Here is a 25,678-nt window from a genome sequence, read left to right on the forward strand (position 1 = left end):
CAGAGCTTAGTGTCTCAAGGTGGAGGACCCAGGAAGCTCCCAGCACCCTAGTTCCTCATCCAGGTCCCTGGAAGAGCACAGCAAGGACTACATCCCAGGCCTTGGCCTGGGGTTGGCACAGCCAGGGCTGGGCTGTAGGCATCTCATGGCATTTGCACTCCTGCTCCAGCTGCCTGACAACCTTGGACCCACTGAGGCCCAGGCCCCAAGGAAGCTGTGGGCTCCATGAACCAACAGCCCATTGCCACCCACACCCTACTGCTTCTCAGCTCTCTCCAAACACAGCTGACTTGGCAATGGATCTTGGCAGACCAGAGTTTGAGCAACTAATCGGAGCCCACCCTCTGAAGCAGAGCTTGTCCCCTACCTAGTGCCCCCTTTCCCTCCCACCACCCACCTCCGTTCTGAATTCCCCACTGCCCACCCACTCCCACAAGTGCCCAGCCCCCTGGACTTCAAAGGACCAAGGAGCTGGGGGATCAAGGGACAAGGAAATGAGGTGAGGGGTGACCTACACTCTGCTGAAGCCGCTCGTGGGTGTGGATGAGTAGGTGGTGAGGATGCGGAGACAGGTGAGGGGTACTGATTATATTAAATCCAGCAGCAACATGCACCTGTCCACAGAAAAATGCTGGGCTACCATAACTGCCTACCCTAGATTTAAAAAAAAAACTTTCCTTTCATAAAAATAGATGAGAGTCTCTTGCTTTATAAATAGATTACATTTAGCTTAAGTTACACCTTACATGATCCCCTGCCCCACACCCTCTCCCCCATCCCAAGCCAAAGTGGTTTGATTCTCCAAAGGTCATCTGAGCTACATCCATAGAGCTAAGTCCATGACGGACAGGCCTGTCAGAGACCTCTAGACATACTGCCACAAGAAAACAAAATGTGTTTACTTGCCAATCATTTTTTTCCCTGTTCAGAGTCTCAGAGAAGTGTGTGTGTGTGTGCGTGTGTGTGTGTGTTCCACAAACAGGGAGCCCAAAGGAAGCTATTCTCCCTGTCCCTCCCCAATCCTCTCTTTTTATAAAACCCCCCAAAATAGGAGAGTGAGAGAGGGCAGCACAGGAGAGCCCATCTGAGACCAATTCTAAAATACCAATGTCAATATGACACTGGGCTGAGAAATAGAAAACCAAAATTCAGTATTTACATCTTTACAAAGGATGGACCAGTTCATCCCAACTGGACCTGGTGCTGCCCCAGCGAGCGTTGGGGTCTTTCTCGGCAAGCTGTGGGCCCATGGCAAGGGTACAAGCGGGGCCCACTGGCAACTAACTCAAAAAAGAACTTGGTGGGGAGGGAGGCAGCCAGGCCAAAACCAGGACCGCACCCTGAAGGCAGGTCACTAACACTCTTGCTGTCCCCCCATCCAACAGCCCCAAGTCCTTGCTCCCCAGCAAGAACAGCTATTGAAAACCAGCAAGACGGATCTTTCTGGCCAGCATCTGACTCTGGCTCCTGCCATTTCCATACTCCCCAGATAAATTCAGAGTACGCTAGTCCCCAGAGACAAATATCCTATGTATCCAAGGGGGAAAGCAAAAATAATACCATTGGACAGCAATCACCATGGTAACCTTAGTTACCCCCAAATACTTACATTGTTGCCTAACTGTCTTAACTCTAAAGATAGGTCTGTCACCCTCCCACCACCTTGAGGAAAAACCTGGGGCAGGCCTCCACTCTGCCTACCTGTCCACGGCATTCAATGCCTCCCTCACCCTGGGCAGAGGAGGCCAGAGAGGCAGCCAGTTTCCCAGCCTCCCAGAAACGGAAAATCTTTTCAGCAGCTGAGGTCCAAGCCCAACTGGCTCTGATAACCTTTGGTTAAAATAAAACTAAAACTAAAACAACAATAACAATAACGACAATAATAATCTGATATGTTTGAACCCTGTAACCTTGAGAACAAGGGTCAGTGAGGAGGAGGAGAAGGGGTGATCTCTCCTCCGAAACCTCGTCCCTCCACGTACCCAACAAGGGACTATTTGGCTAATAAGAGATTCTGGGAATGGAAGACTTTCAGCCAGACTTTCACAGGGAAACAGCAGGAGGTTCCTCCACAACAACAACAACAAAAAAGGAAAAAACTCACAATAAAGGCCACCAAGTTCTGATAAATAAAATTACACACAATCACTAACAATCTCCTCTCTCTCCATATATATATATATATTTATATAATATGAATATTATGTACAATGATTTTAAGACTGCAAAACAGGTGGGGGAAAACGGAAGAGAGAGGAGGTCCTTACAGATCACTGGTACCCTGGGAGGAAAGACAGGGGGCCTGATCTACACAAGGCCAGATTTCCCCCTCTGCCTGCAGACACAAGCAGTGGGTAGCAAGGAGCTCTGGGCCTTGGGCACATTTTGCTCCTCTGACCTCCAGGGGGAGCTCCTGGGCCAACCAAAACAAAAATCAGCAATCACACCCACAGTAGTGGGTCCAAAAAGAAATTTAAAAAACGAGCAAAGCTGGCTCTGCTGGCTCCAAGCTGAGATCTGGGGGTGGCCGCCACACAGTGCCCTTTGACTCAGGCCCTCTCAAGTCTGGGGAGATATGGCTCAGCTGAACTCCCCAACTGCTCAATCAGGGAATTATGGAAAAAGGTGAGCTTATGTCCATGAGCAGAACAAGGACGGTTCTTACTCGAGCTCCTACTCTCACCACCTCCTCTCTGCCAGCAGCCCCCGCTGGCTCCCTCCCCTTCCCTTCCCAACGCCTGCCAGTGGCCAAAGAGTGGGCCACCGCGGCACAGTGGAGAACCAAGATGGCAGCGGGCGGTACCGACCCAGCTCCGAGGTGGAGGGGGTAGATACCAGGCCTGGCCCCCTCCAGACTTTCTCACAGAGAAATTACAGATCTATAACCCCTTACTGTTGGCTGGGAAAAACATCAAGTCATCAGGGCAATAAAAGACCCGCTCCCCAACCCCAACCCACAGAGGTCCCAAGAAAGCAAGCAGTCAGGTGGCCGAGGGCCTTACGGGGCCCAGGCCTCGCTAACGACCTTGACCAAACTCCCTCCCAAGTCAGTGCTCACCCTCAGAGGTTGCGAGAGAGATCGCCCTAGCTTCTGCCTCCCTCCCAGCTCCAGGGGAAAACCAGGGATCTAGGAGAGGGCCTACGTTCCACAATGGTATAAGGCAAGCTGCTTTTTGTTTTGTTTTGTTTTTGCATAGTAGTTTAAACACAGTGAGGTTCCGCCTTCCCCCACAGTGCCTTGGCCCTCTGCTTTGCCACTCGATCCAGAAAGAAAAGAAAAATTTGTCTTCCCTCCCTCCTTCCATCTTTTCTCTCTTTCAGTAAGTGAAAAACCCTCAGGAATTCCCCCACCCAGGCCTGGAAAGCTCGCAAAGACAAACAGCTCCTTCCTGGGGGGAGGTGGGCCATCCCAAGTCCAACTCCAGCAGAGGAGGGAGGGCAGAGCTTATGGCCAATCAGAGGAGCAGGTGGGAGGGTAGAAAACGGCATTGTACCACGCCAGGGCCCCCCCCACCCCGCACCCTCACCTTAGAGTTTTGTATAAAAACACCTGCTAGGAATAATTCTTTGGAGCTCAAAGTGGCTCAGCTTAAGGGAAAAGGCACAGTTAACACTGCATCGTCCGGACAGAAGTCTGCATTTGTAATGTGGAGAACAATAGAAATTGACAGCACCATTCCTTGGGTGGGTGGATGGAGAAGGGGCACTGGTTGGTGGTGGGCGGAAGGAAGGAAGGAAGCAGCGGTCCGTTGGGGCCTCCAGAGAAGGGAGGGCATAGGAAGTCTGCGTGGCGAGGGCTGGAGCCCCACTTCCTGGCCCCGTGGGGAGAGGCGGGCAGAGGCCCCATCACCAAGACCACCAGGCACAGGCTGGGGGACATCAGTCATCAGCTGACCATGGGCTCCACATCCGCCTCCCGCTCAAACTCATCCTGGATCTCGTCTGTACTTCCTGAGTCGCTGCTGGCCATGGAGCTAGGGGACGGTGAATTCCTGGAAGGCACAAGAGAATGGGGGACATCAGAGGGCAGCCTGAGGACCTCTGAAGGGATTCAAAGAGCTGGAAAGACGGAGCAGCCATTCCTGGAAAACCTAGCCTCAGAGGCGGATCCTGCCCCGAGGCCCGCCCTTGCACCACGTGCCTTAGAATCTTCAAAGCCCAGGAGTTGAACGTGGCTATGGAGACCTATTGGGAGGCCCTGCACCCGCCTCTCTAATTGCTTGGTGCTGAGAGCTCCTTGGGAGCAGAAACCACGGGTCAAGCTCAGTTTTTACACTCCCATCACCTAACACACGTCTGGACAATTAACTCAGAGCCCAAAGGGAGGCCACACGGGACAGTGGTTAATAGCACTGGTTTTGAATTCTCACTTTATCACTGCTGAGCTGGGGGGCCTGGCGCAACCTATTTTCCCTGCCTACGGGCCCGCTCCTCCATCCAAACAATGGAAAAAACAACAGTGGCTTCTGGGAATCAATGAGCTAAAGGTGACATGCTAATAAGCCCAGGGCCACACACACGCAACTTCCCCCTGCCTCTCCCTCTCTTACAGCCCAAACAACAGCCTGCAAGAATATCGTCATGATAAGAGAAACAATTATAATTAATATATCTGTGCTTCATGCCAAGCATTTTATGTGTATTATCTCATTTTATTATTAGCATATCTGTCTTCCCCGAAAGGCTGAGTGTTCCTTGAGGGCAGGGGCTCTGTCTTGGTTCTGGTGTCCCCCAGCAAATAAAAGAGGCCTGATGCATGTCAGTCTCCCGGGGACAGACGCATATGGCCTTGGGTTGGAAGACGGGAAAGGAAGGAAAATGGCTTCCTAAGGACACATGTGAGCTCCGGCCACCTCCTCCACCCACCAGCTCAGCAGGAAGTGGGGCGTGGGCTCCAGGAGGGCCGGGGCTGCGAATGTTCTGCTCATCACTGTATCCCCATGGCTTTGCACAGAGCAAGCCTTCAACAGTAGCTGTTGAATCAATGGGGGCAGGGTTGTTGTGAGCGGTCACGTGAGATTAGATGTGTAAGGCATTAGCACACAGTAGGAGGCTAATAGTCATCGGATGCACAGACAGGTGGATGGACGGATGGACCAAAGGCCTGGGCAGGTGAAACCACCAGGCTATAAGTTGCAGCCCCACAAATCCCGCCACCCACCCCAAGGATGCCACCACTGCATTGCCAGGGAGGACAAGGCCGGGTACCTGTCTGCGGAGCCTTTGATGAGCCGGCGGCAGGTCTCCATCTGCACGTCCAGGCCCCGCTTCATGCTGCACATCTCCATGTACTCATGCAAGTGTCGGTTCATGTCGCTCTTGGCCGTGGCCAGCTCCAGCTGAGAGGAACCAACATGGCATAAAGGGGAGGCCAAGGCATCCTCCCTCATGGCAGACCACTCAGCAACCTCCCGTCCTCAGTGGCGGTGGCAGCATCGGGGCCACCCCAGGACACCACGCCCTCAGGGCCCTCCCTCTGCTCTCTGCTCTCTACATACTGGTGCAGGGCCCCTAGAACCACTTCTGCTGGAAGGTGAATGGTTGCTTAGCAACCACTGGGGCAGCCCTAGCAACTCCACCCTGTCCGGCATCCCTGCAGTCCTTTATGTGGACTGGATTAGAAAAGTCCTGAAGTCTCTCGTGTTTCTGACCCTTCTCCTCTACCAAGTGATACATCCCCCAGGAAAGGAGCTGGCCTTCTCTTTCTCCAGCGTGACAACAGCAGTGACTCTCACTGATAGATGTGGCCCAGCACACAGGCTCCAGAGCTGGGAGAACTGGGCTTACAGGCTGCTTCCTGGCTGGGGGGCCTTGGGCAAGTCACTTGGTCTCTTTTAACCTCATCTCCTCCTCTGTAAAATGGGGCACACAGTACCTACTGCATAGCGTGGAGGCACCCAGGTCCCTCTAGGTACATACATAGGGTATGCGGATACCAGGGAGGGTGTATTTTTAAAGGGCTGAATGCCCAGTGTCACTTGATGTCACTCAAATGTCAGTTCTCATTATTTTGAGATCATCATCTCAGTCAATAACTTTAAAAAAAAACCTCTCTGGGGCAAACATGGATCACCAACCCCATTTCACAGATTAGGAAACTGAGGCCCTAAGAGGGGTGTGACTTGCCCAGTACTAGGCAGGGAATCAGCAGATCTCCTGACTTCCGATCCTGTGTCTGCCTCGCTCTCCCAGCCCCTGTCCACACGGGCACCTAATCACCGTGAGTCTCGGGGGTCACAACCGGGTGATGTGAACAACCTAACGCCTCACCTCGATCTGGCCTATGGTCTCCTGGTACTCCTTGTCTCTCGTCTTGAAGAAGGATTCAGTCTCATGGATCAAGTTGCCCAGGTTTTCCTCTTGCTGGGGAAACAGAACAGAGGGGACAACTTAGCTGAGTGGTGAGGGCTGCAGGGAAAGAGTGGGGGATGCGGGATCGTGGAAAGGAGGTGCTCCCGGTGCCTACCTCCCAGCCTCTAAGAAGCCATGCCCGGCTCACCTCGCCCTGCAGGTCAATGCTCGGATTGCAGTTGGTGAAGTCCTCCCAGAGCAGAAGTGTGTCTTCGTTCTCCTCCCACGTCAGGCTGTCACAGTCATCGTCGAAATCAAAGGTCTCCCGCCTGTTGGGGGGGACACAGGAGGGCATGAGTGAACAGAGCCAGGCTCCAGGGGCCTGGACAGGGGAGAGCAAGGGACACTGCCCTGATGATTGGGCTCCTGCCAGGTGGCCATCCAAAAAGGCAGCGGCGGTGGCCAAAGGGGACACATGCCTTCTCCTTGGAGTTTAACTCTTTTCAAATGCAGAGTTTATTTACATATTATTTATACAATTTAAAATGTATATTCCTAAAGATGCCAGGCTTTCATTAATGGAGACTAAAGATATTTTCCTCCCGAGTCCAATCTTGTGACTGTTTTCCTTTCATTTAATAACTCATTCCTGGAGCCCCTGCTATGCCTGAGGTGATTCATATAACCTTTTCTGCAACTTGGAAAGGTGGGTATTATTATTATTCCCATTTTACAGATGAGGAAACTGCAGCTCAGAAAGAATAATTCACTTGTCCAAAGCCACACTAAGCTAGGCTGTACCAGAAACTAGGGCTGATAAAAAAGAACAAAATAATGCCATTTGTAGCAACATGGATGGACCTAGAGATTGTCATACTGAGTGAAGTAAGTCAGAGAAAGACAAATATCCTATGATATCGCTTATATGTGGAATCTAAAAAAAAGGGTACAAATGGACTTATCTACAAAACAGAAATAGAGTCACAGATGTAGAAAACAAACTATGGTTACCAGGGGGTAAGGGAGGGAGAGATAAATTGGAAGATTGGGATTAACATACACACACTACTATATATAAAACAGATAATTAATAAGAACCTACTGTATAGCACAGGGAACTCTACTCAATACTTCGTAATGGCCTATATGGGAAAAGAATCTAAAAGAGTGGATATATGTATATGTATAACAGATTCACTTTGCTGTGTACCTGAAACTAACACAACACTGTAAATCAACTATACTCCAATAAAAATTAAAAAAAAAAAAAAAAAAAAAAAAAAGAAACTAGGGCTGAAAGCCAGATCTTTCTGTTTCCTATGGCTTTTTCCTGCCCATCAAAACATCACCAAGCACCTATTATGTGCTGGGCACGGGACAGGCCACCATGCATGTATTAAAATGCAATTCATTCCATCCTCACAACAATCCTGTGAGGTGAGCATGATTGTTAGTCCCATTTTACAGGTAAGGAAATTGAGGCTCAGAGGGATTAGGTGGACTTCTAGAATAATACATGCTGGAAATCAGATTTGAATGCAAAGCCTGAGTGATTTCTGGGCTTCCTTATTCACTAGAACTGGAAGTAGGGTGATGGACCATACAGGTGTGCCTGGGACTGAAGGGGTTCTGGAGGTGTACTGGTTACCCCAACTGGAGGGGACCGTAAAAATCATTCAGCCCAATATGCCCATTATTCAGATGGGAAGGCTGAGGCCTGCAGGAGTTAAACTGCTTGACCCAGTGAATCAGCTGCAGAGGAAGATGTGGGTCCCAAGTCCTGATTCCCATCCCAGGGCTCTCCCCACTGCCCACGCTCACTCCTTCAACTACTTTCTGGATCCTACAGGGCACTGCTCCCAACCTGCTGACAATGGACCAGGCTGGAGCCACCCGGCAGAGCCCAAGAGCACTCCCGGGAGCCAGGTTCCCCACCAAGAAGCGGTTCCTGCGGGAGCCTGCAGGTGGCTCCCTACATCCAGGGACCAGAGCTGGGGCAGGGCTGCAGGGTGAGGCGCTGCCCATCCCCCACCCCACCCCCCCAGCAAAACAGTTCCGGGGCGAGCCCCTGGGTCAAACGTCGTCGACCCATCACCACCTCACATACTAGACTGCTGACCTCACTTCCTTCCCAGCGGCTGGGACAAGAAGGAAACCCCAGCTGAGTAATGGGGAACTAGAAAGGATAGGAAGCTGCCTGCACAAGAGAAAGGGCTCGGAAGAGGCGCGCCCCTCCCCCCAGATCTGGAGGGCAGGGCTGAGCAGGAGGGTTGGACACTGTGCAGAGAAAGTAGCAAATTTCTCCCCTTCTCGGCCTGAAGCCCAAGCAACTGATTTTGATCAAAACAAAACAGCCCTGACACGGGTGCATTATTCAAGGAGTTCAGAGGAGCTGGCCCGGGGCGGTGGGGGCTCTGGCTTGAGTCTCAGCCCGTAGCCCGCGGAGATGTCAGCAGGAGGGGGCCAGGGCCCTGCCCTGGTGCCGTCTGCGTGGCCTTGGCTAGAACTACAAGGGTGGAGGGGTGATCAGAGGTTGGCCGTTTTTTTTTTGAACTAGGCAACTTTACAACCAGATCAACCTAACTGGATACTGAACCCAGTTCAGACCTGTCAACGCTCAGGTGCCCATTTTAGCAGCATTGGAAAGAAAGCCCTTTCATACACCTGGGAGCACAGCTTTTTAGCTCACCCCACTTCCTGGGCAGCCTATGGATTCCTGGTGACTTTATGAAAACCAGGGACAACAATTTCTTCAAAGAAGCCCTTTAATTCAACCAAATGAACCCAGCCTGGGTCTCTGGGGCATACAACCCTGCCCTACACTCAGAAATGCCCACAGCAACGTTCAGAAAACCTAGACCCGACCAAGGGTTCTCTTCCAAAGCCCCTCTCATCAACGAAAGATGAGACTATGAGAACTGGGTGTGGGGGGAGATGGTGAAAGATGAATCGAGAGTCTAGGAATCTCCTTGTCACCCTCGAAACAGCAAAGTCCCAAACACAGCCCCATCTCAATGTTGTTTCAAGGGAACAGCAAGTATAGGTAAGTGCTGGGCAAACCCATCCCACCCAGGTCCGATTCCCATCTTCCTGACAAGTCACCAGGGTGGGGATGGTGTGGCAAGGAAACAGAAGAGGGAAATCTCTTCTGAGCACGAAGACAGTGCTGGACCGGTAGTCAGGGGCCCGGCTCTGTCCCAACTTGCCCAGCCCTCTCTGAGCCTCACCTGTGCATTGAAGGGGCTGGGCAGAGTGATCTTGGGACTCTACCATGCTAGGCCAGCCCCGAGCATTGTAGGAAGCATTAGGAGAGGCCTGTGCCCCTGGCTTTTGAAATGAGTATGATGGCAGGAGCACCTGCTAATAGGAGGTGCCCTCCTGGAGGGGCCTGGAAGGTCGGTGATGGCTCACCAGAGGCAAGCACTCGAATTCAGCCAGCCCTGCTACTGGAAACTCAGGACTCCAGAGAACAGACATCAGGCCAGAAAGTGTGCTGGGCCCTGAGACTCAGACGCAAGGGGTGGGGGAAGTAGGGGTGGAGAGGGAGGACTCCAGTCCTGGGCAAAAGCTGAGTCCTCAGGGCTCAGGGGAGAGAGCAGGCAAGAGCAGGCCAGTGGGGCAGGGGGAAAGGTGGACTCCAGAGACCCAGTCCCAGCCTGCTCTCTGACTCAAGGCCCTTAGATGAGTCAGCCAATGCCCACAGCTGCACCCCTACCCTCCCCAAGCCCACACCGGGATACTCTACGGATTAGAGCCAAAGATGGATCAGGATTGCAAGTATAGCACTGGGTACACCAAGGCTACAACGCATCCCTGACCCAGATGACTGTACCCAGCCAGGTTCTAGTAAATCGGCTGTCCGCAGGGGTGGGAGAGGGCTGCCCAGACTGGTAGCACCTGACAATTTCCCATCATGGCAAATATTAAGCTACTGATGTGCCATCGCTAAACCTGGAGTGGGCAGACATGCGTACAATCAGCTTTCACAAGCTGGTGCGAGCCAGCTCCAGCCCACCACGGACCATACCCAGCCCAACTCTGCCACTAACCCGGGCAGCAGCTCAGCCCAAGGGAAAAAAAAATTGTAACTTTGTATGGTGATGGATGTTAACTAGACTTATTGTGGTGAGCAGTTTAACAACATATACAAATACCAAAACATGATGTTGCATATCTGAAACTAACAGAATGTTACACGTCAGTTATATTATCTCAATAAAAAAAAAAAAGAATTGCCCACAAATATGACCACCATTACCAATTTGACCCTTTCTGAAAATGTGAAACTCCGAATCCAAATTCTTTCAGAGCACCGTGCTGGCCAAACAAAACATCTGCAGGCTACTTCCGGCCCAGGTCACCAGTTTGCCACCCCGGCCCTGCCCAACCTGGGGAAACGGAGAGGAGCCCCCAGGCAGCAGGGATACTCACAGCTGGTTAAACATGCGTTTCATCTCGTCTGTGATGTTCATGGAGCCGACCTCGTCATCTGAGAACCGGTTCACCTCCCCGTCCTGCTCAGAGATGTCATCGTCCGAAGCCACCTTACGCTCTTTCTTTTTAGGGACCACCTGACCCGGAAAGGAAAAGATCAAGGTCACTGGGAGGCTCTGCTGGGATGGAGGGCGGAGTGGACGGGGAAGGGAGCCGGCGTCCCACAGGATGGATGGAGCATGGCTGGGGCAGCCACTGCTTGGAAAGATGCCGGGTCCTCTAAGAAGCAGGCGGCGTTAGCAGGAAGCGTGAGGTGGGGAGACATGCAGGATGGAGGAACAGATGGCCTGGACCCTTCCCTGCCCTGGGACGCCTGGTGGTTGGGCTGGCTCAGCTCACCCCTTCACCAGAGAGGCAGCCCCATCATGTGGGGAGAAGAGCGGGCCAGACTGGGGCACTGAGTCGCCTGGTATGTCTCAGAGGCAGCCAGAGAGGAGAACCCCTTACAGAGGCGCAGACGGCTCCACGCTTCCCAGAGCCCTCCTGCTCCCATGCAAAGTTGACAGGCAGGCAGCCCCAGGTTCAACAAGCTTCCTCCACTCCAAGCAGACAAGACACGACAAACCAGACAAAGGCTGAAATGGTCCCTTGCTTCCCCGCAAAGGGGCAGCAAGAAGGCACGAGGTGGACAATGGGCCCCAGGGAAGCCCAGACCTCACCCCACTCCATCCAAAGTCACATACTTAAAGCGACAACACGTCATACTGCCCTGGGCTCAAGCAAAAGCCAAACCACAACCCAAAACTCAAGAAGCAGCCTTCAGAGAATGACGCACGCCCTTTGGGCAGCTGGACCAGCCCCCAAGCCCTCCCTGGAGGACATTTGCCAGTGCTAACCCATCGCCTTCGCTTGGGACACACACGCTTGCTGGTTGGACGGGGGGAGGGGGGGATGGAGTGAGTCTCGATGTGGGACTGAAAAAGAGTCAACAGCCCCTCTTCTGAATTCTGAGGCTCGTGGACCAGGGCTCAGGCCAGCTCACCCAGCGCTCCCAAAGCCTGGCCAGGGCTCCCCGACCATGGCATTTGTACCCAGCTCCGGCTCCCAGAGGAAGAGGCAGGAAGCAGGGCAGTGGACCCAGGGTGGATGGATGGACTGAGCCCTGGAGGGTCCAGAGACCTGAGTCCTACTCCCAGCTCTGCCATGTCCGTCCTGGAGCCTGTCACGCCCACTGCCCCGCCCGGTGAGCGGTGTCCTCAGCCACTGGATGAAGCGGTCAGCCTTGATGGTGGAGTCAGACGTGCCTATGAGTCTATGCGTCCCTGATTCTACGTTCTCCTGGGGAGGCCAGAGGGTTGGGCAAACGCTACCTCGTGGGGGGAAGGGGCGTGGGCAGGGTGCGAGGAAAACGGGGGTTGGGTGGCCAGGCAGGGGTGGAGGGCGGTGGGCGGCTGGGAGTGGCAGCTGGTGAGCAGGGCAGCCCTAGTCACCTGGAAGATCTTGGACACGTCTTCCGAGTTCCGCTGCTGTGCGACATCGCACAGCTTGGCCGTGATATCGATTCGGCGGCAGATGTCCATGTCCACCTTCATGGCCTTTTCTTGGATCTTTGTGTCCAGGTCTGTCATGGGCTGCAGGGAGGACAGCAGGGGGTTACGTGAGCGAGGGATGGAGCAAGCATGGGGGTGGGGAGGCACTCCCAGGCTCCGACTGGATAGAGGGGTGGGGAGACCCCCAGGTGTCGGGCGGGAGGCCCCGCAGTCCGAGGGGGTCTTTGAGCCTTTTCTGGACTTGAAGGGTCAGGCCAGCTGCTCGGGTTCAGGGCAGGGGGCGGAGGGACTGTGGGAGCCTAGGGCTTCGGCGCCGAGTGGACAGTGTGTTTGCCGGTCACCCTAAGGGCTGGAAGGCATCCTCTCAGCAGATACAGCGTCAGTGTTTATTTTGTCAGAGCAGAGAAAAAAGAAAGACAAGTCCCACTGCTGAAAGACCCCCCTGCTTTCCCACCGGGTCTGCTCCACCTGTCCCCCACACAGAGATTCCTCCCACGGCTGATGGTTGCGGCTGCCTAGGATGGGGGGGTCCCCTGGACCCCAGTGAGGGGAAGCCACATGGCCTCTTCCAGCCACCCCAGCTCCACGCCTCTCAGGACCAGAACTGCTCCAGGCTGAGTCACCTGTACTGGGCTCCTTCTCCTTTGTGGAGACTCTCTCCACATACTACCCGCTGCTTGAAGGTGGCAGGAAACCAGGTCCCCAGTAGGAAGGAGGCCCTTGCTGCCATCAGCTGCCCCTGCCCACGGTTACTCAGAGGGGCTCCGATCGTCCCAAGGATGCCCACACTGGCCTGTCCCGACTTTACAAAGCAAACCCTGCTGAAGGCAGCTGGCCCGGGGAGCCTCTCAGGCCGGCGCAGATCAGACCCGGGGTCTCCTTCAACCTGCCATTGGCCGCCACTGCGCCCAGACACAGAGGCCCATGGCCACCACCCGCCGTCACCGTGGTGAGCTGGCAGGAGATGGAGCAAACGCACACAGACCATCAGAAGAGCCCCAGGGAGGGCGGGATGGGTTAAAGCAGCGGATTAATGCATCTCTACTCAGACCAAGGGAAGCGGAAGTGGGGAGGGGGCAGGGAGGGGGGCCTGGTCTCCGATGCATCCGTCATCCTCACGGGTCAAACGCAGCCAGCCAGGATTCTAACTAGAAGCCGAGCTCCGGGGCCTCGGAGTGAATGAAGCGTTTTGCATGATGGCTGTGGGCGGAAGTCATGATGCCTGGGGGTGGCGGTCGGTGGCACTTACGTCACTCATGAGCCCCTTAAACACCACCAGCTCGGCCTTGAGACGCTCAATCTTCTCGTTCATCTCCTCCTGGATGGCTTCTGCCTCTTGCGCTGCCTACGGGGGATGGAGATGGGGGAGGTTTTAGGGGGGCTGGTCTCTCTGTTGGAGGGGAGGGGATGGACACCTGGGTCCAGAGCCCCGGACACCTGACATCCAACCAAGCCGGGTGCCTTTGTGCCAGGGAAGGAAGGGGTGCCAAAAACCTCGTCCCAGCCTGGGTCCCCACTCAGCCCTCGCTCAGCACAGGGCATTGCTCAGCCTAAAACACTTCTCCAAGGATTATTTATTGTATGGAAAAATCCATGGCAGACATTAAGAGAAAACGTGGATGTAAAAGGGATCCCAGTAGTAGGTCAATTCACGTGAAACTGCCAAAATATCTGACCATCTCCGATCTCCAGAATGGCAATGTCACACGTGCCAGCCTAACCGAACATGCCCACCTCGGGCTTGTGTGTGTCTGCACAGAAAAGACCAGAAGGTCACACACCAATTTATCAACAGTGGAGGGGGGAGAACTGGAGGTGAGTTTTATTTTCTTCTCTGTGTTTTTCTGAATTTTCCATGTACTTGACCATGAGCATGTTATGTGTGTAAAGTAAAAAGTACTTTTCTTATAAAAGAAAGTGGGGTGGGGGGACGTTCATCCTTTTCCTTCTGCATATTGACATTATTTTAATCTGTCTCTAACTTCCTTAGAAGATCAGTGTTTATCTTCTTTCTTTCTTCTTTCTTTTTTTTTTTTTGGTTATTATTTATTTATTTATTTATTTATTTAGAGGATCAATACTTTAAATATCAGAAGGCAATTTTTTTAAAATGCTTTTAAAGCTCTTTTTTAAAAGAGCTTTCCATGCCTTCTCATGAGCTTGCCATTCTTATGCCCATTTGGCTGAGAGGAAAACAGAGGCCGAGAAGGTAAAGTTTGTTGCCTGGCGTACACAGCAGGCCAGTGAGAAGCAGGGCCCAGAACACAGAGCCACAGAGCCAGAAGAGCAAAAGAATGTCCTCATGCCCGCTGCTGAGCACCTGCCAGGGCTGGGAGCCCACCTGATGATGTGGCCACCCGCCCTGTGCAGGGCACTCAGCCCCGAGTCCGTTCCTGCACGCCGGGGGCAGCACCAGGATTCCTGTGCCCAAGCTTTTCTGCAACTCTTGTGCTGGTGCCTTCCCAGCCCTGAAGGAGGGGAGGCGGGAGAGGCCTCCGGCTCCCTCGAGGAGAGACTGAGGCAGCAGGAGGTAGCAGAGCACAGAGGCTGTGCTGGGAACTGCCCCCGGCTTTGCCCCTTGGCCACGTGGTTCTCCCGCAAGCCTCTGCTGGTCAGGACCTCTCACCTCCTGCAGCGTGTCCACCATGGTCTGTAGGTTCATGCGCTTGGTGAGCTCCTCCTCCCATCTGCAAGAGTCAAGAGAGACAGGTGGTCAGAGGGTGGCCTCCCCAGGCCAGTCCAGCCTCAGACACAATGCCAGCACCCACCCTGGGCCTGTCCCCAGGCTGGGCAAGGAAGGTGCAGCAGCGACTCCATCCTTGCCTGCCCCTCGGGAACTCCCAATCTAGGGAGCTAGATGTGTGGGACAGCCAGGTGACCCATGATACCAGGTGGTGGTGACGGGTGCCAGGCTCCAGGCATGAGCACAGCACCACCGGGAGATGACGGCAGGAGGGACCGCCAGCCCCCCACACAAACTGTGAAGCACTGTACAAATGCTACTGCTCTTTCCGTTCCTGTAAGACATGGTACTGAAGCTGCTCTCAGGAGCAAGGCTGCAGCCAGCACCACTTTCAGGCTCTCCTTTGCAACCACAAGAAACAAATTTCATTGTGCCAACCATCGCAATCTCGGAGTCAATTTGTCCTACCACCTACCCTAACCAACAAAGACACTTCCCACCTAGCTGTTATCACCCCTATCTTACAGATGAGGAAACTGAGGCTCAGAGAGGTTAAACACCTTGCCCAAAGACACACAGCTAGTTAGGGGGTGGGGCTGGACTTCAAACCCAGGTCTGTTTTATTACATTAAAACAAAAAATAAATATAACTCTCACTTATTTAATGCTTATTAAGTGCCAGGCTCTATTCCAGGGGCGGTACGTATGTCATCTCGTTTGTGTATACGTGGGCTGAAGTTGAACAGGAAAGGACAAAGGGGAGAAGGCACACGGGGGCTCTGAGTATACCCCCAGCATTAACCGGAGGCAGGATGGGAGGATAATAATTAGTTACCACAACAATACCAGCCCACCTTAACTGAGTGCTTACTTTGTACCAGGCACCATTCTATGTGATGTAATTCAATCCTCAAAACAACCCTCTAGCCTAGGTGCCACCATGATCCCCACGTTACAGGTGAAGCAAGCAAGGCAGAGTCAGGTACCCAAGGTCAGGGTGAGGACAAGTGGGGCCAGGACTCAAACCCAGGCTGGAGACTCCAGATTGAGTGCTTGTAACCTTGCCAGGCTTCCTGTAGACCCAGGACCCATCAGAGCCCTAACCCACTTCCCACCCAGATGCCCCTCCTTCCCCAGAGGGACAGGTCCTTCTCCACCCCCCATCCTGGGACAGACAGACCAGGACTTTCTCTCTTTCTTCACCCTACGGCTGCCTCCCTACATGGCCTCAGATCAGGCAGGTCTGGAAGCCTTTTAGGATGCTGTCGGGGCCAGCTAAAAATAGGCCAGAGGGGAGGGATGGCTGAAGAGTGGGTTACGTCACCAGCTTTTGGAAGCAAGAGAAAACGGATACTGTTTGCACACACAGAGGAAAATTCCTCTTCTTTCCCACAGGAGACACGACGGCCCTGGCCAGGGCTCCCAGAGGACACACTCGCCACTCACCCCCCATCCCCCGTTCCCTTCGGTCTTTACCAGCCCCCAGTGGTGGCGGCCAGGCCTAGATCTTCTGTGGGCTGCAGAGTTCAGAACCCAGTGGGCAGTGGGGCTGGGACAGGGGTCCTGGCAGGGATGAGGAACACAGAGGAAGCTAAGGAGGGGCAGCAAGAGAATCTAAGGATCTAACCCAGGTGGGATCATCTCACTGAACACCCTCGTTGTACAAATAGGAAAACTGAGTCCAGTCCCAGGCCCAGTGTGGGGAACAGGAATCCCAGGTGGGGAGAAGTTCAAGGCTGCCCTCACCTCGCCCAGCAGCATGGGGCATCTGGGGCTCCCCTCAAGGGAGGCCAAGGCCCAGAACACAGGTCCCGAGCTGAATCATCTTTACTGGCCACACTGCCCTGAGTGGGGCAGGGGGCTCAATTCCAAAGCCGCTGAGCAGAGAAGGGACAAGGGAGAGCCCGGTGTGGCGCTGGCTGCAGCCTGGCTCCTGAGGCCAGCCTCACTACTGCATCTTGCAGCAACACCAGGGGCAGCAGAGGAGGGGGCAGTGAGGGTTGAAGATGCGGGCACCCAGGGACATCTCTCCCCCACACCCACCCATTTCCAAGACGGGCTTTTGGGGATAAGGCCCAGCCCCTCCTCACTTTTCCTTTAAGCAAACTTCTTGTGAGGAAGGTGGGGCAGGGGTCAACAGACCCATTGAACAGACGGGAAAAATGAGGCCCAGCAAAGGAAAGCAACTTGTCTCAAGTCAACTCAGAGCGAGAACTTAAGCCACGTCTTTGGATCTCCAGACACATTAGCTGTAGTAGCAGCAGCCACTGATTGGCGAGCACAGTCTGAGTCCCACACACTGGGCTCAGTGCCTTGTACACATCTCATCGGCTTTCATGCAAATTATTAACACTCTCGGGTAGAGAAATTTTCCCCAAACCCATTTTGTAGATGAGAGAGCTGAGGTTCAGAGAGGTGAGGTAACTTGTCCAGGGTCACACAGTTAGTAAGCAAGGATGGGACTCAAGCCAAGCTCATGCTCTAAAGCATCCAGTTTCCAACTGTGATTTGCATGGGAATTACCCGGGGAGCTTGTTCACGTGCAAACCCGGATTCAGCAGGTCTGGGGTGGGGCTCATTTCTAATGAGCTCCCCTGCAGAAGGCACTTTGGTGGCCCCCTCGCCTCTCTAAGCTGCACCCCAGATGAGCTTGCACAAATGACTTCGTGGGCCTTTTATTACCAGAGCTGGATGGGTGGGCAGCCAGTGCACCTGCCCCCAGGAGACCCAAGAAGGACCCCTGTGTGTTGGCAGCAGCTGGCTTGACAGACCAAACCCGCTGCCTACGCTGACCTCCCCTCCCAGCCGCAGCGGGAAAGCTTGGCTTTGCCAGCTTCAATGTTGACAGTGCAGAAAAGCTTTGCCCTTCAGCTGCTCTGGCTGACTGGGGTGAAAGGATGGATGAGTGATGTTTCTTAAGGCGCCCCAGATGCCCTGCATTTATTGCAACTCAGCCCAGAGAGAGGGAGCATGCAGCTGAACCAAAAACTGGTCAACCAAGTTGTGGGCTCTGACATTCCAAAACCTGCTTCCCAGGCACGGCCCCCTCTCCTGATCTGGATCTGCCCACAGGAGTAAGGTTTCAGCAGGATGGAAGTTTCAGGCAGCAGGACCAACATAAGCAAAGACAGGCCAGCAGGAAGGCCAGGGAGTAGCCAGCTGCCACCAAGAGGGGACACACCTACAATGGGTCAGGGGCTGGTGGATGTCATGTCCTTTAAGCCTTTGCCCTCCTGACTTTCATGTGTGGCCCATTGCTGAGCACAGGAGCTCACACAGCGGGCTGTGAAGCTGCAGAGAAACCTCCTCCCCATTTTACAGGTGGGAAAATGAAGGCCCAGTGCACACAGACAGCTCTAGCCAAGGCCAAGACAGCCTGAATCACTTAGATCCACCCCTGCCCGCCCTGACCCACCAGCTCATAAAACTTCCAAATTCTTTTCTCTTTTTTTTAAAATTTATTTTTATTATTTTTTAATTTTTGGCTGCATTAGGTCTTTGCTGCTGCGCATGGGCTTTCTCTAGTTGTGGCGAGCGGGGGCTACTCCTCATTGTGGTGTGCGGGCTTCCCTGGTGGTGGGCGCCACCAGGGAAGTCCCCAGATTCTTTTCTCTCGAAGGGAGTGGAGAGAGGGACATTTATTGGTCACCTTCTGGGTGGTGTACACCATGTTGGGCCTTCATATACATATAAAAGATAAGGGACTTCCCTGGTAGCGCAGTGGTTAAGAATCTGCCTGCCAATGCAGGGGACATGGGTTCGTTCCCCGGTCCGGGAAGATCCCACATGTCGCAGAGCAACTAAGCCCGTGCACCACAACTACTGAGCCCGTGTGCCACAACTACTGAAGCCCGTGCACCTAGAGCCGGTGCTCTGCAACAAATGGAAGCCACTGCAATGAGAAGCCCGCACACCACAACGAAGAGTAGCCCCCGCTCGCCGCAACTAGAGAAAGCCCATGCGCAGCAACGAAGACCCAACGCAGCCAAAAATAAATTAATTAATTAATAATAAAAAAAGATAAAATATCACTTAACCCTCCCCTAAGGATGGTCCCCATTTTGCAGATGAGAAAACAGAGACTCAGAGGTAACTCGATTCCCCTTTCCCTCCCTCCTCTTCAGCCTCCTGAAATCTATCCATTCTCCCAGGCTTGTCTCAAATGTCATCTCTTCTCTGAGCCTCCGCAGCCACTTCCATTGTTTTCCCTCCTTGAGCTCAGGCTTGAGGCAGCAGACCTCAGGATGCCATCTTTCCCAGGCGGCTTGGCTGTGGCATCTCATCAAGCATGGCTCTCACCCAAAGAGCCGGCCCACGATGCCAGGGACAGCGACGGACCACCCTCCATCTTCTCTACCTCCAAAGAGTGCTCAGGCCCCAGATCTAGCTCGTGCCCCAGCCACATCACAGGGACCTTCTCTCGCCCCCAGCATCTCCCCCCAGCATCCTCTCACTCTCCCCCCATCTGCAGACACCCTTCAACAACAGCCTTGTACGCATGCCAGCTCCTCAAAATGCTCTCAGTCTATGGATGCTCACGCCAGCCTCTGAAGCAGGTGGGATGGATGATGGTGGTGGTGATACTGATGCCATGACGATGATGATGTGATAGGGCAGCTAACACAGACTGAGTGCTTACGACGTGCCAGGCACCGTCCTCGGGGGCTTCACAGGCAGAGCCTCATTTTAGTTTCACTGTAACCTCTAAGTCGGGTTATTATTACCTCCATGTCGTTGATGAAGAAGCTAAAGTCCAAAAGCATGAAGCACCTCCCCCAAAATCACACAGCCAGCAAGGGGGGGTTGTTTCTCTTTTACGGAAACAAGAGACTCAGAGAATCTCCAGAAGCGAAGGCTGAAAAGGGGACCAGAGTTCCCCTAGACCACGCCTCTGAGTGTACAGATAAGGAAACTGAGGTGCAGGTCACCCAGGGAGTGGACAGCAGAGTGCCCTCCCCTCCCCCAGCCCAAGCAGCGCTCATGAGGAGTGAGGTGCAAGGACACGAGCCTGACCCCCGGCTCTGCCTCCCCCACTCAGAGCCTCGATCTCTCCATCTGTAAATGAGACACAGTGTGAGCCCAGCATACCCCAGGCTCGCTCCAGAAAAGCCATTCTGTTCCGGCACTCTCTGACGGTCATGTGACTGGCCCCCAGTCACGGGCTGGTTCTGGCTGGACTGGACCCCAGGGCCCATCTCCCGGCCCCAGCCCAGCCTCCTGCCCCTGGACTCAGTCACCCCAATCCCTCTGCTTACCAGTGTCCAAATCCACTGGGTGTGATCCACGACACGGCAGTGCTGGACAAGGGTTAGTCCTGGAGGGCCTCTGTGCCAATGCAAAGGACAAGCAGGGGCTCAGACTGGGGAGCCCACAAATCGGGAATGTGAATGTGGGTGCAGGTAGCACCCTGGTGCCCAGGCCAGGTGCCCTGGCCTGTTGGAGCACAGAGGAAACATGGGGGAGACATCTGTTCTAGGTGGGAAAAGGGGCACAGGATGGCTGCCACCATACAAGTCATTGGAGGAGTCGGGTCTAAAGCTGGGGGTCTGCCCGCTCCCCCAGCCGGAGAACTGGTTATAATTACCATTTCTGTGCTCACTGCTGTTCTCCCTACACCTAAACCCACCCACACTTGGTAAGGAGTCAAACAGTTATTGAATGGATTTGTTGAATGAATGAATGAATGATCCAAGCAGCAATCACTCCTCAGCCCCCCTGCTTGCCCCTCCCCAGCCAGGGCCCCTTGGACATCCTCAATCTGCACAGCCCCGGCTGGGGGACTCCGCTGCTCCGTCCACGTCCGCTCGGCTCCTGAACCTCCCCTGGGAGAGGCCAGGCCAGCGGGAGGGCGGGCCAGGGCAGGAAGCGGGCAGGGAGAAGGAGAAAGCTTCCCTCTCCCACTTCCCACAGCTCCAGGCCCGGGATGGGAAAGCAGGGATGTCAGGACAATGAGCGGGGAGAGGAAATGACTCCCCAGCCCTACACCGCTGCCGAGATCTCGGCGGGGTTCAGCCACCATCTTAGCAGAAGGAGCACATGTGTGAGGAGGTGGCCAGGAGGGGGAGGTAGCTGCCCCGCCTCAGCCAGATGTGGTCTCCCCGCATTCCTGAGGAGCCACCGCTGGACCACGTGATGGACGAGAAGTCTCCGCAAGCCACTGGGGGGAGGGGATCGGCAGCTTCACTGCCAGCCCCCACCCCCAGCTAACACTCAGGGCCAGTGTCTCCCCTCCCCCATCAGCTCAGGATGACACACAGCCCACCGGAAAGGGGCCACAAAGCCTGGCCTACTGAGGGGCGGAAAGCCAAGCTGAAGTCACTGGCAGTGGGACTGACTCACAGATTTTTCACTTCCTGTGCACTCACAGAAAGAAGCTCCGTGGCTCTAGCTCCAGAGGAAAGTGGGTGCAGCCCCAGGAAAACAACTTGGGCTCCTGGAATAGCCCTGGGGCTTCTGAAGAGAAAGTCCTAGAAACTCCTGGGCAGCAAGAGACTGGGTTCGAATACTGCCCCTGCCGCTTCCCAGCTGTGTGACTTTGAGAAAGTCAATTACCCTCTCTGGGCCTCAGTTGCCTCATCTGTGAGATGGGAAGCACACCACCCCTTTCGAGGGTGGGTTGTGAGAACTACACAAAGTGGGGTGGTGTGGGTGAAAACACCCAGTCCCACCTCTGGCACATAGCAGACAACCGATGCTCCGAGGCTCAATTCAAACTGCAGAATCCCACAGCTGGCTCCAGTGGCCAGACCACAGAGAGCTGGGAGGGCCCCACAGGAATGGTCCGCACCTTTCCAGGGAAGGTGAGCCGCTGGCACGCCCAGGCCGACCCACTCAGGTGATGGAAAGCAAACTCAGGTGAGGCTAGGCCAGAGCTGTCAGCAGAAAACTTCATTTTGGGCCAAGCATGGGTCTTGCCTCTGGCAGAGGGCAGATGGGCGGAGGGCAATTTTCACCCGGGCACGGGGAGCTCACCCCACAGCAGCACAGCCGGCTGCAGGCTGCCAGTGGGTGTGCTGGAGCCACTCCGCCCACCTGTCCCCAGGGCTCTGCGCTGCCTCTGGCTTCTGTGCGAGCCCACCCACAGATGCAGAGGTGCCTTTCCCCTCCCCGCGTGGACGTGCCTTGCCCCACCCTCGCTGCAGAGCTGGGGCTGAGCTGGGGCCCTGACTGGTAGGTCCTTCTCTAGACTTACATCCGAGCTGGAGGATGAGGCAGACCAGGGGGACCCTTCTTCAAATGCAGTTTTGCAGAAGCCGATGGGTAACAGATCAGAGTGGGCACTCGGCGGGCCCCCACCCCTTAGCTTCTGCTGAGCCCCCCTAGAGAGCTTACAAATCACAACTGGGTCAACTTGCTCATTCCACGCCACCACCCTTGTTGAAAATCACAAACAATTCATGTTTGTGGCAGAATAAAAAAATACAGATGAGCAAAAGGGCAGTGGGAGTCGGGTGGAGCCAGGGATACATGGTGAGAACCCACTTTTCTCTGAGGGAGATCCTCCTCCCGGGCAGCCCACCGCTGAAACACGTGAAGCCTCATCTCCCGACTGCCTCCTCTCATCTGTTTTGCTGTATCTTCTCTCTCCAGTAAAAGGAGGGCCGGGCCGCCCAGCCTGTGAGCGGAGAGGCCCTCCATCCCCCCGAGCCCCGCTCTCACGGGTACCTCCCGGCCCCCTCCCTGTGGACTCCGGTGCTCCCATCGGCACCCAGCCCCTCATCCGGGGAAGGGACTCCTCCCAGACGTGCCGATCAGAGGCCCAGCTGCCCAGCTGTGCTTTGTTGCTCGGAAGGAAACACAAATTAAATGCCAGCTGATTGTCTCTGCAGAGGAGGTATTAATTTAATGTGAACACTTAACCAGGGCAGCCGATTCCATTACAGGCGGGCAGGAACGGCCCGGGCAGGCCAGAGCACAGGCTGTGAGCTGGTGATGGGCCGGGCTGATCAGCCACCGTATCAAGTGTGCACCTCTCCCAGCATGCTGCCACCGTGCACACACACACACGCACACACACACACACACGCACACACACGGACTTGCTCTCAACCTGAAACACCAGGCGCCTCCAGGGATCCCAGCGGAGAGGTCTGTGCAAGGATACTCGGGGTGGGTGGGGGTCTAAGGTCCATGGGGAAGCACCCAGTGCAGGAGAGGGTTCTGGGCTAGGGGGCAGGAGATCCTGGTTCAAGTCCCGGCTCTGTTGCTAATTCACTGCACAACCCCAGCAAGACCCTTCTCCACCTGGGCCTCAGTCTCCCCATCTGTAATATGATCTCTAAGAGTCCCTCTGGATATGATGTGCAGACCCTGGATGTGGCCCTTCCTTGGAGCCCGAAAGAGGAGACAGCCTCAGGGACGTCACCGCCATCCAGAGTTACCCTGGGTAACAGCATCAGGCCGCTGGCCCCTGCCCTCATCACCAGTGACCAGCAAGCAGGGGGTGGGATGGCAGCATGCACTGATTCAACGTTTGTCCACTCACTCATTCCATGATTGGTTCTGCAGCACTTGCCACGAGCTGCTCGGGCCTGATAGAATCAAAGGCTACAGGAGTCTCCACCAGCCCCACTGGGAAAGGCAGCAAACTGAGAAAGCCATCTGCCACTATGTGGTCCCCGGAAGGCCTGCTTACCACTAGCTAGAAACCTCAATTTCCTCCTCTGTGAAATGGGGGTAGCAATCCTACCTTGCAGGGCTCATGGACATTAAACGAGCTCAAGCGAAGGCACACAGGCGCCCTTGCTGGACGGCCATTCTCATCACTGGCATTGCCCTGCCTACGCCTGTCTGGGGGAGGCAGGAACAGGTGGGTGCGTAAGGCCCGGACCACCTAAGCAGGGACACTTCTCCATCCTGCCCTGCCCCTCTGGGGATCTAGAAGCAACTGAGAGAGGTGGCGAATGAATTTTCCCAGCAAGTTGCTGATCGCAAGCCTGGCCAATGGACTGCGGGGCTGAGCTGCGTGGAGTCATCCCCACTCTCCCTACCTGTTTCAGTGACCACGGGTACCCTTTACAGGGCAGCTGGCTGGCCTCTGGGGCCCTCCGCGGGGAGCCACCAGGCCTTGAGAGAGGAGGGAGGGAGAGACTCGCAAGCCTGTCCCTGGACCGCATTCCCCAGACCCACACCCCCTCAGGCAACGAGGCAGCCGGCGTTGTGCAGGTAGCCCTGTATCTGGTCCAGTCTCTGCCCCTAACTTGCTGTGCGACCTTGGGCAAGTCCCTTCCCCTCCTCTAGCATCACTTTCCCATTCTTAATGCAATGGTGTCAAACTGGATAAATTCGAAGGGCCCACCCAGCCAGGCCAGAAAACAATTTCCACAGTGCCTGGGCAAACACCCCATGCTGACGGCAAAGCTATCTGATAAACCATAGAGTGTCAAAGCCAGCTGGGACATCAGCCTTTGGGTTCAAACCAGTGTGTGTAGTGGAGGGATGGGCAGGGGCTCTGGAGCCACAGGGTCCTGGGGTCAAACCCCAGCTGTACATCTTGCAGCTCTGTGACCTGGCGCAAGCTGCCGACCCTCTCTGAGCCTCGGTAAGACCACCCACCTCACAGGGTTTTTGCAAATAGTCAGTGGACTCGTGTATGACAGGTGCAGTCAGTGACATCATTCTCGCCCCCGTGACCTCCCAACAGCAGATGGTCAGAGAAACTGGGAGAATGGCCCTGGACCACACTGCAAGTGACAGGGCCAGACCTGAACCCGGGACCGGCTGACCCCACAGCCTCTATGCTGCCATAACCATCATGTTGATGATGATGATGATGGGAAAGAGCTAGATGCCACTGTCACCTGGCTGGGGGACCAGGGGCACAGGGGGGTGGGGGTGGCCAAGGGAGCCAGATGCTGACACCGCCGATTCCACTGCCAGCAAAACCCAGCAAGTGTCCTGCTTCTGCCCTCCATGCCCCCAGACGTGCCCCAAGAATGAATGGGCACGTGCTCAGGCTTTAAAGTCTGTCCTGACAAGGGCAGCCATGACAGCAGATGAGACTAAGGCAGGAGGGGTCCCGCCAGCCAGAGCCCAGCTGTTCTCATGGGGCCACCCCAGCAGGCACAAGGCATTGAAGGCCATTCTCCCAGCCCCAGAGGTGCCCCTGGTCACCTGTCCCAATGCCAATCTGAGGTTCCAGCTGTTTACACCAGTCTTCCGTTCCAGTTACCCAGTGTCCATATCTGCCCAGGTGCCCAGCATCACTCCCACTTTGGTGTCATTTATTGAAAGCCCCTTTGGAGACCCGGCAGCTCTGTGGACGCCAGTAACCCAGAACTCTGGGTGGGGAGGGGGGAGGGTTAGGTTGCCATCCTTCCAGTGCTTCTGTCTAGAAACCACACCCAAGTGGGCACCGTCCCCCACCAAGCAGGCCACTCCGAGAAGGAAAGTGGCTCAATGAGCATCTCATGGTGAGGAGGAATCTGTGTCCCAAAGTGCAGGCCACCGTCAAGTTTCTGGGGCACCATTTCCAACCTCTTCTAGGCTTGCGACACCTTCATCACCTCCTCCAGGAAGCCCTTCAGGACTTCCCCAGGATGAGTCACTACACCCATCCTAGCATTTCCAGCCCCAGCACATGCCTTCCTCATGGCATCCAGGTGCTGTAAATATTCACTTCTCTGCCTCTCTCATCAGACTCTGCTCTCCTGGAGAAAGGGAGGACTTGCTTTCACTGTAAAATGCTTATTTTGTGCTAGTCTAGTCACTTTACTCCGAC

At 54.8% G+C, this 25,678-nt stretch overlaps 1 protein-coding gene across 2 annotated transcripts in view; it reads right to left on the reverse strand.

The window, feature by feature from the left end:
* Positions 1-418: 418 nt before the first annotated feature.
* The window catches only part of IFFO2 (intermediate filament family orphan 2), a 48,336-nt gene continuing 23,076 nt past the window's right edge, over positions 419-25,678 (reverse strand). The window contains exons 2-9 of one of the 2 annotated variants that reach the window (XM_068539027.1): positions 14,902-14,962; positions 13,525-13,620; positions 12,216-12,356; positions 10,723-10,862; positions 6,500-6,620; positions 6,271-6,363; positions 5,209-5,339; positions 419-3,992 (exon numbers count right to left, since the gene is read on the reverse strand). In XM_068539027.1, coding sequence (XP_068395128.1) covers positions 3,887-3,992; positions 5,209-5,339; positions 6,271-6,363; positions 6,500-6,620; positions 10,723-10,862; positions 12,216-12,356; positions 13,525-13,620; positions 14,902-14,962 — 889 coding nt within the window. In that variant the 3' untranslated portion in view covers positions 419-3,886. The remainder of the gene's footprint in view (positions 3,993-5,208; positions 5,340-6,270; positions 6,364-6,499; positions 6,621-10,722; positions 10,863-12,215; positions 12,357-13,524; positions 13,621-14,901; positions 14,963-25,678) is intronic. The other variant, XM_068539028.1, reaches the window with a different exon arrangement.

The sequence above is a fragment of the Eschrichtius robustus genome, chromosome 3 (genome assembly GCF_028021215.1).
Source record: "Eschrichtius robustus isolate mEscRob2 chromosome 3, mEscRob2.pri, whole genome shotgun sequence".
NCBI lineage: Eukaryota > Metazoa > Chordata > Mammalia > Artiodactyla > Eschrichtiidae > Eschrichtius > Eschrichtius robustus.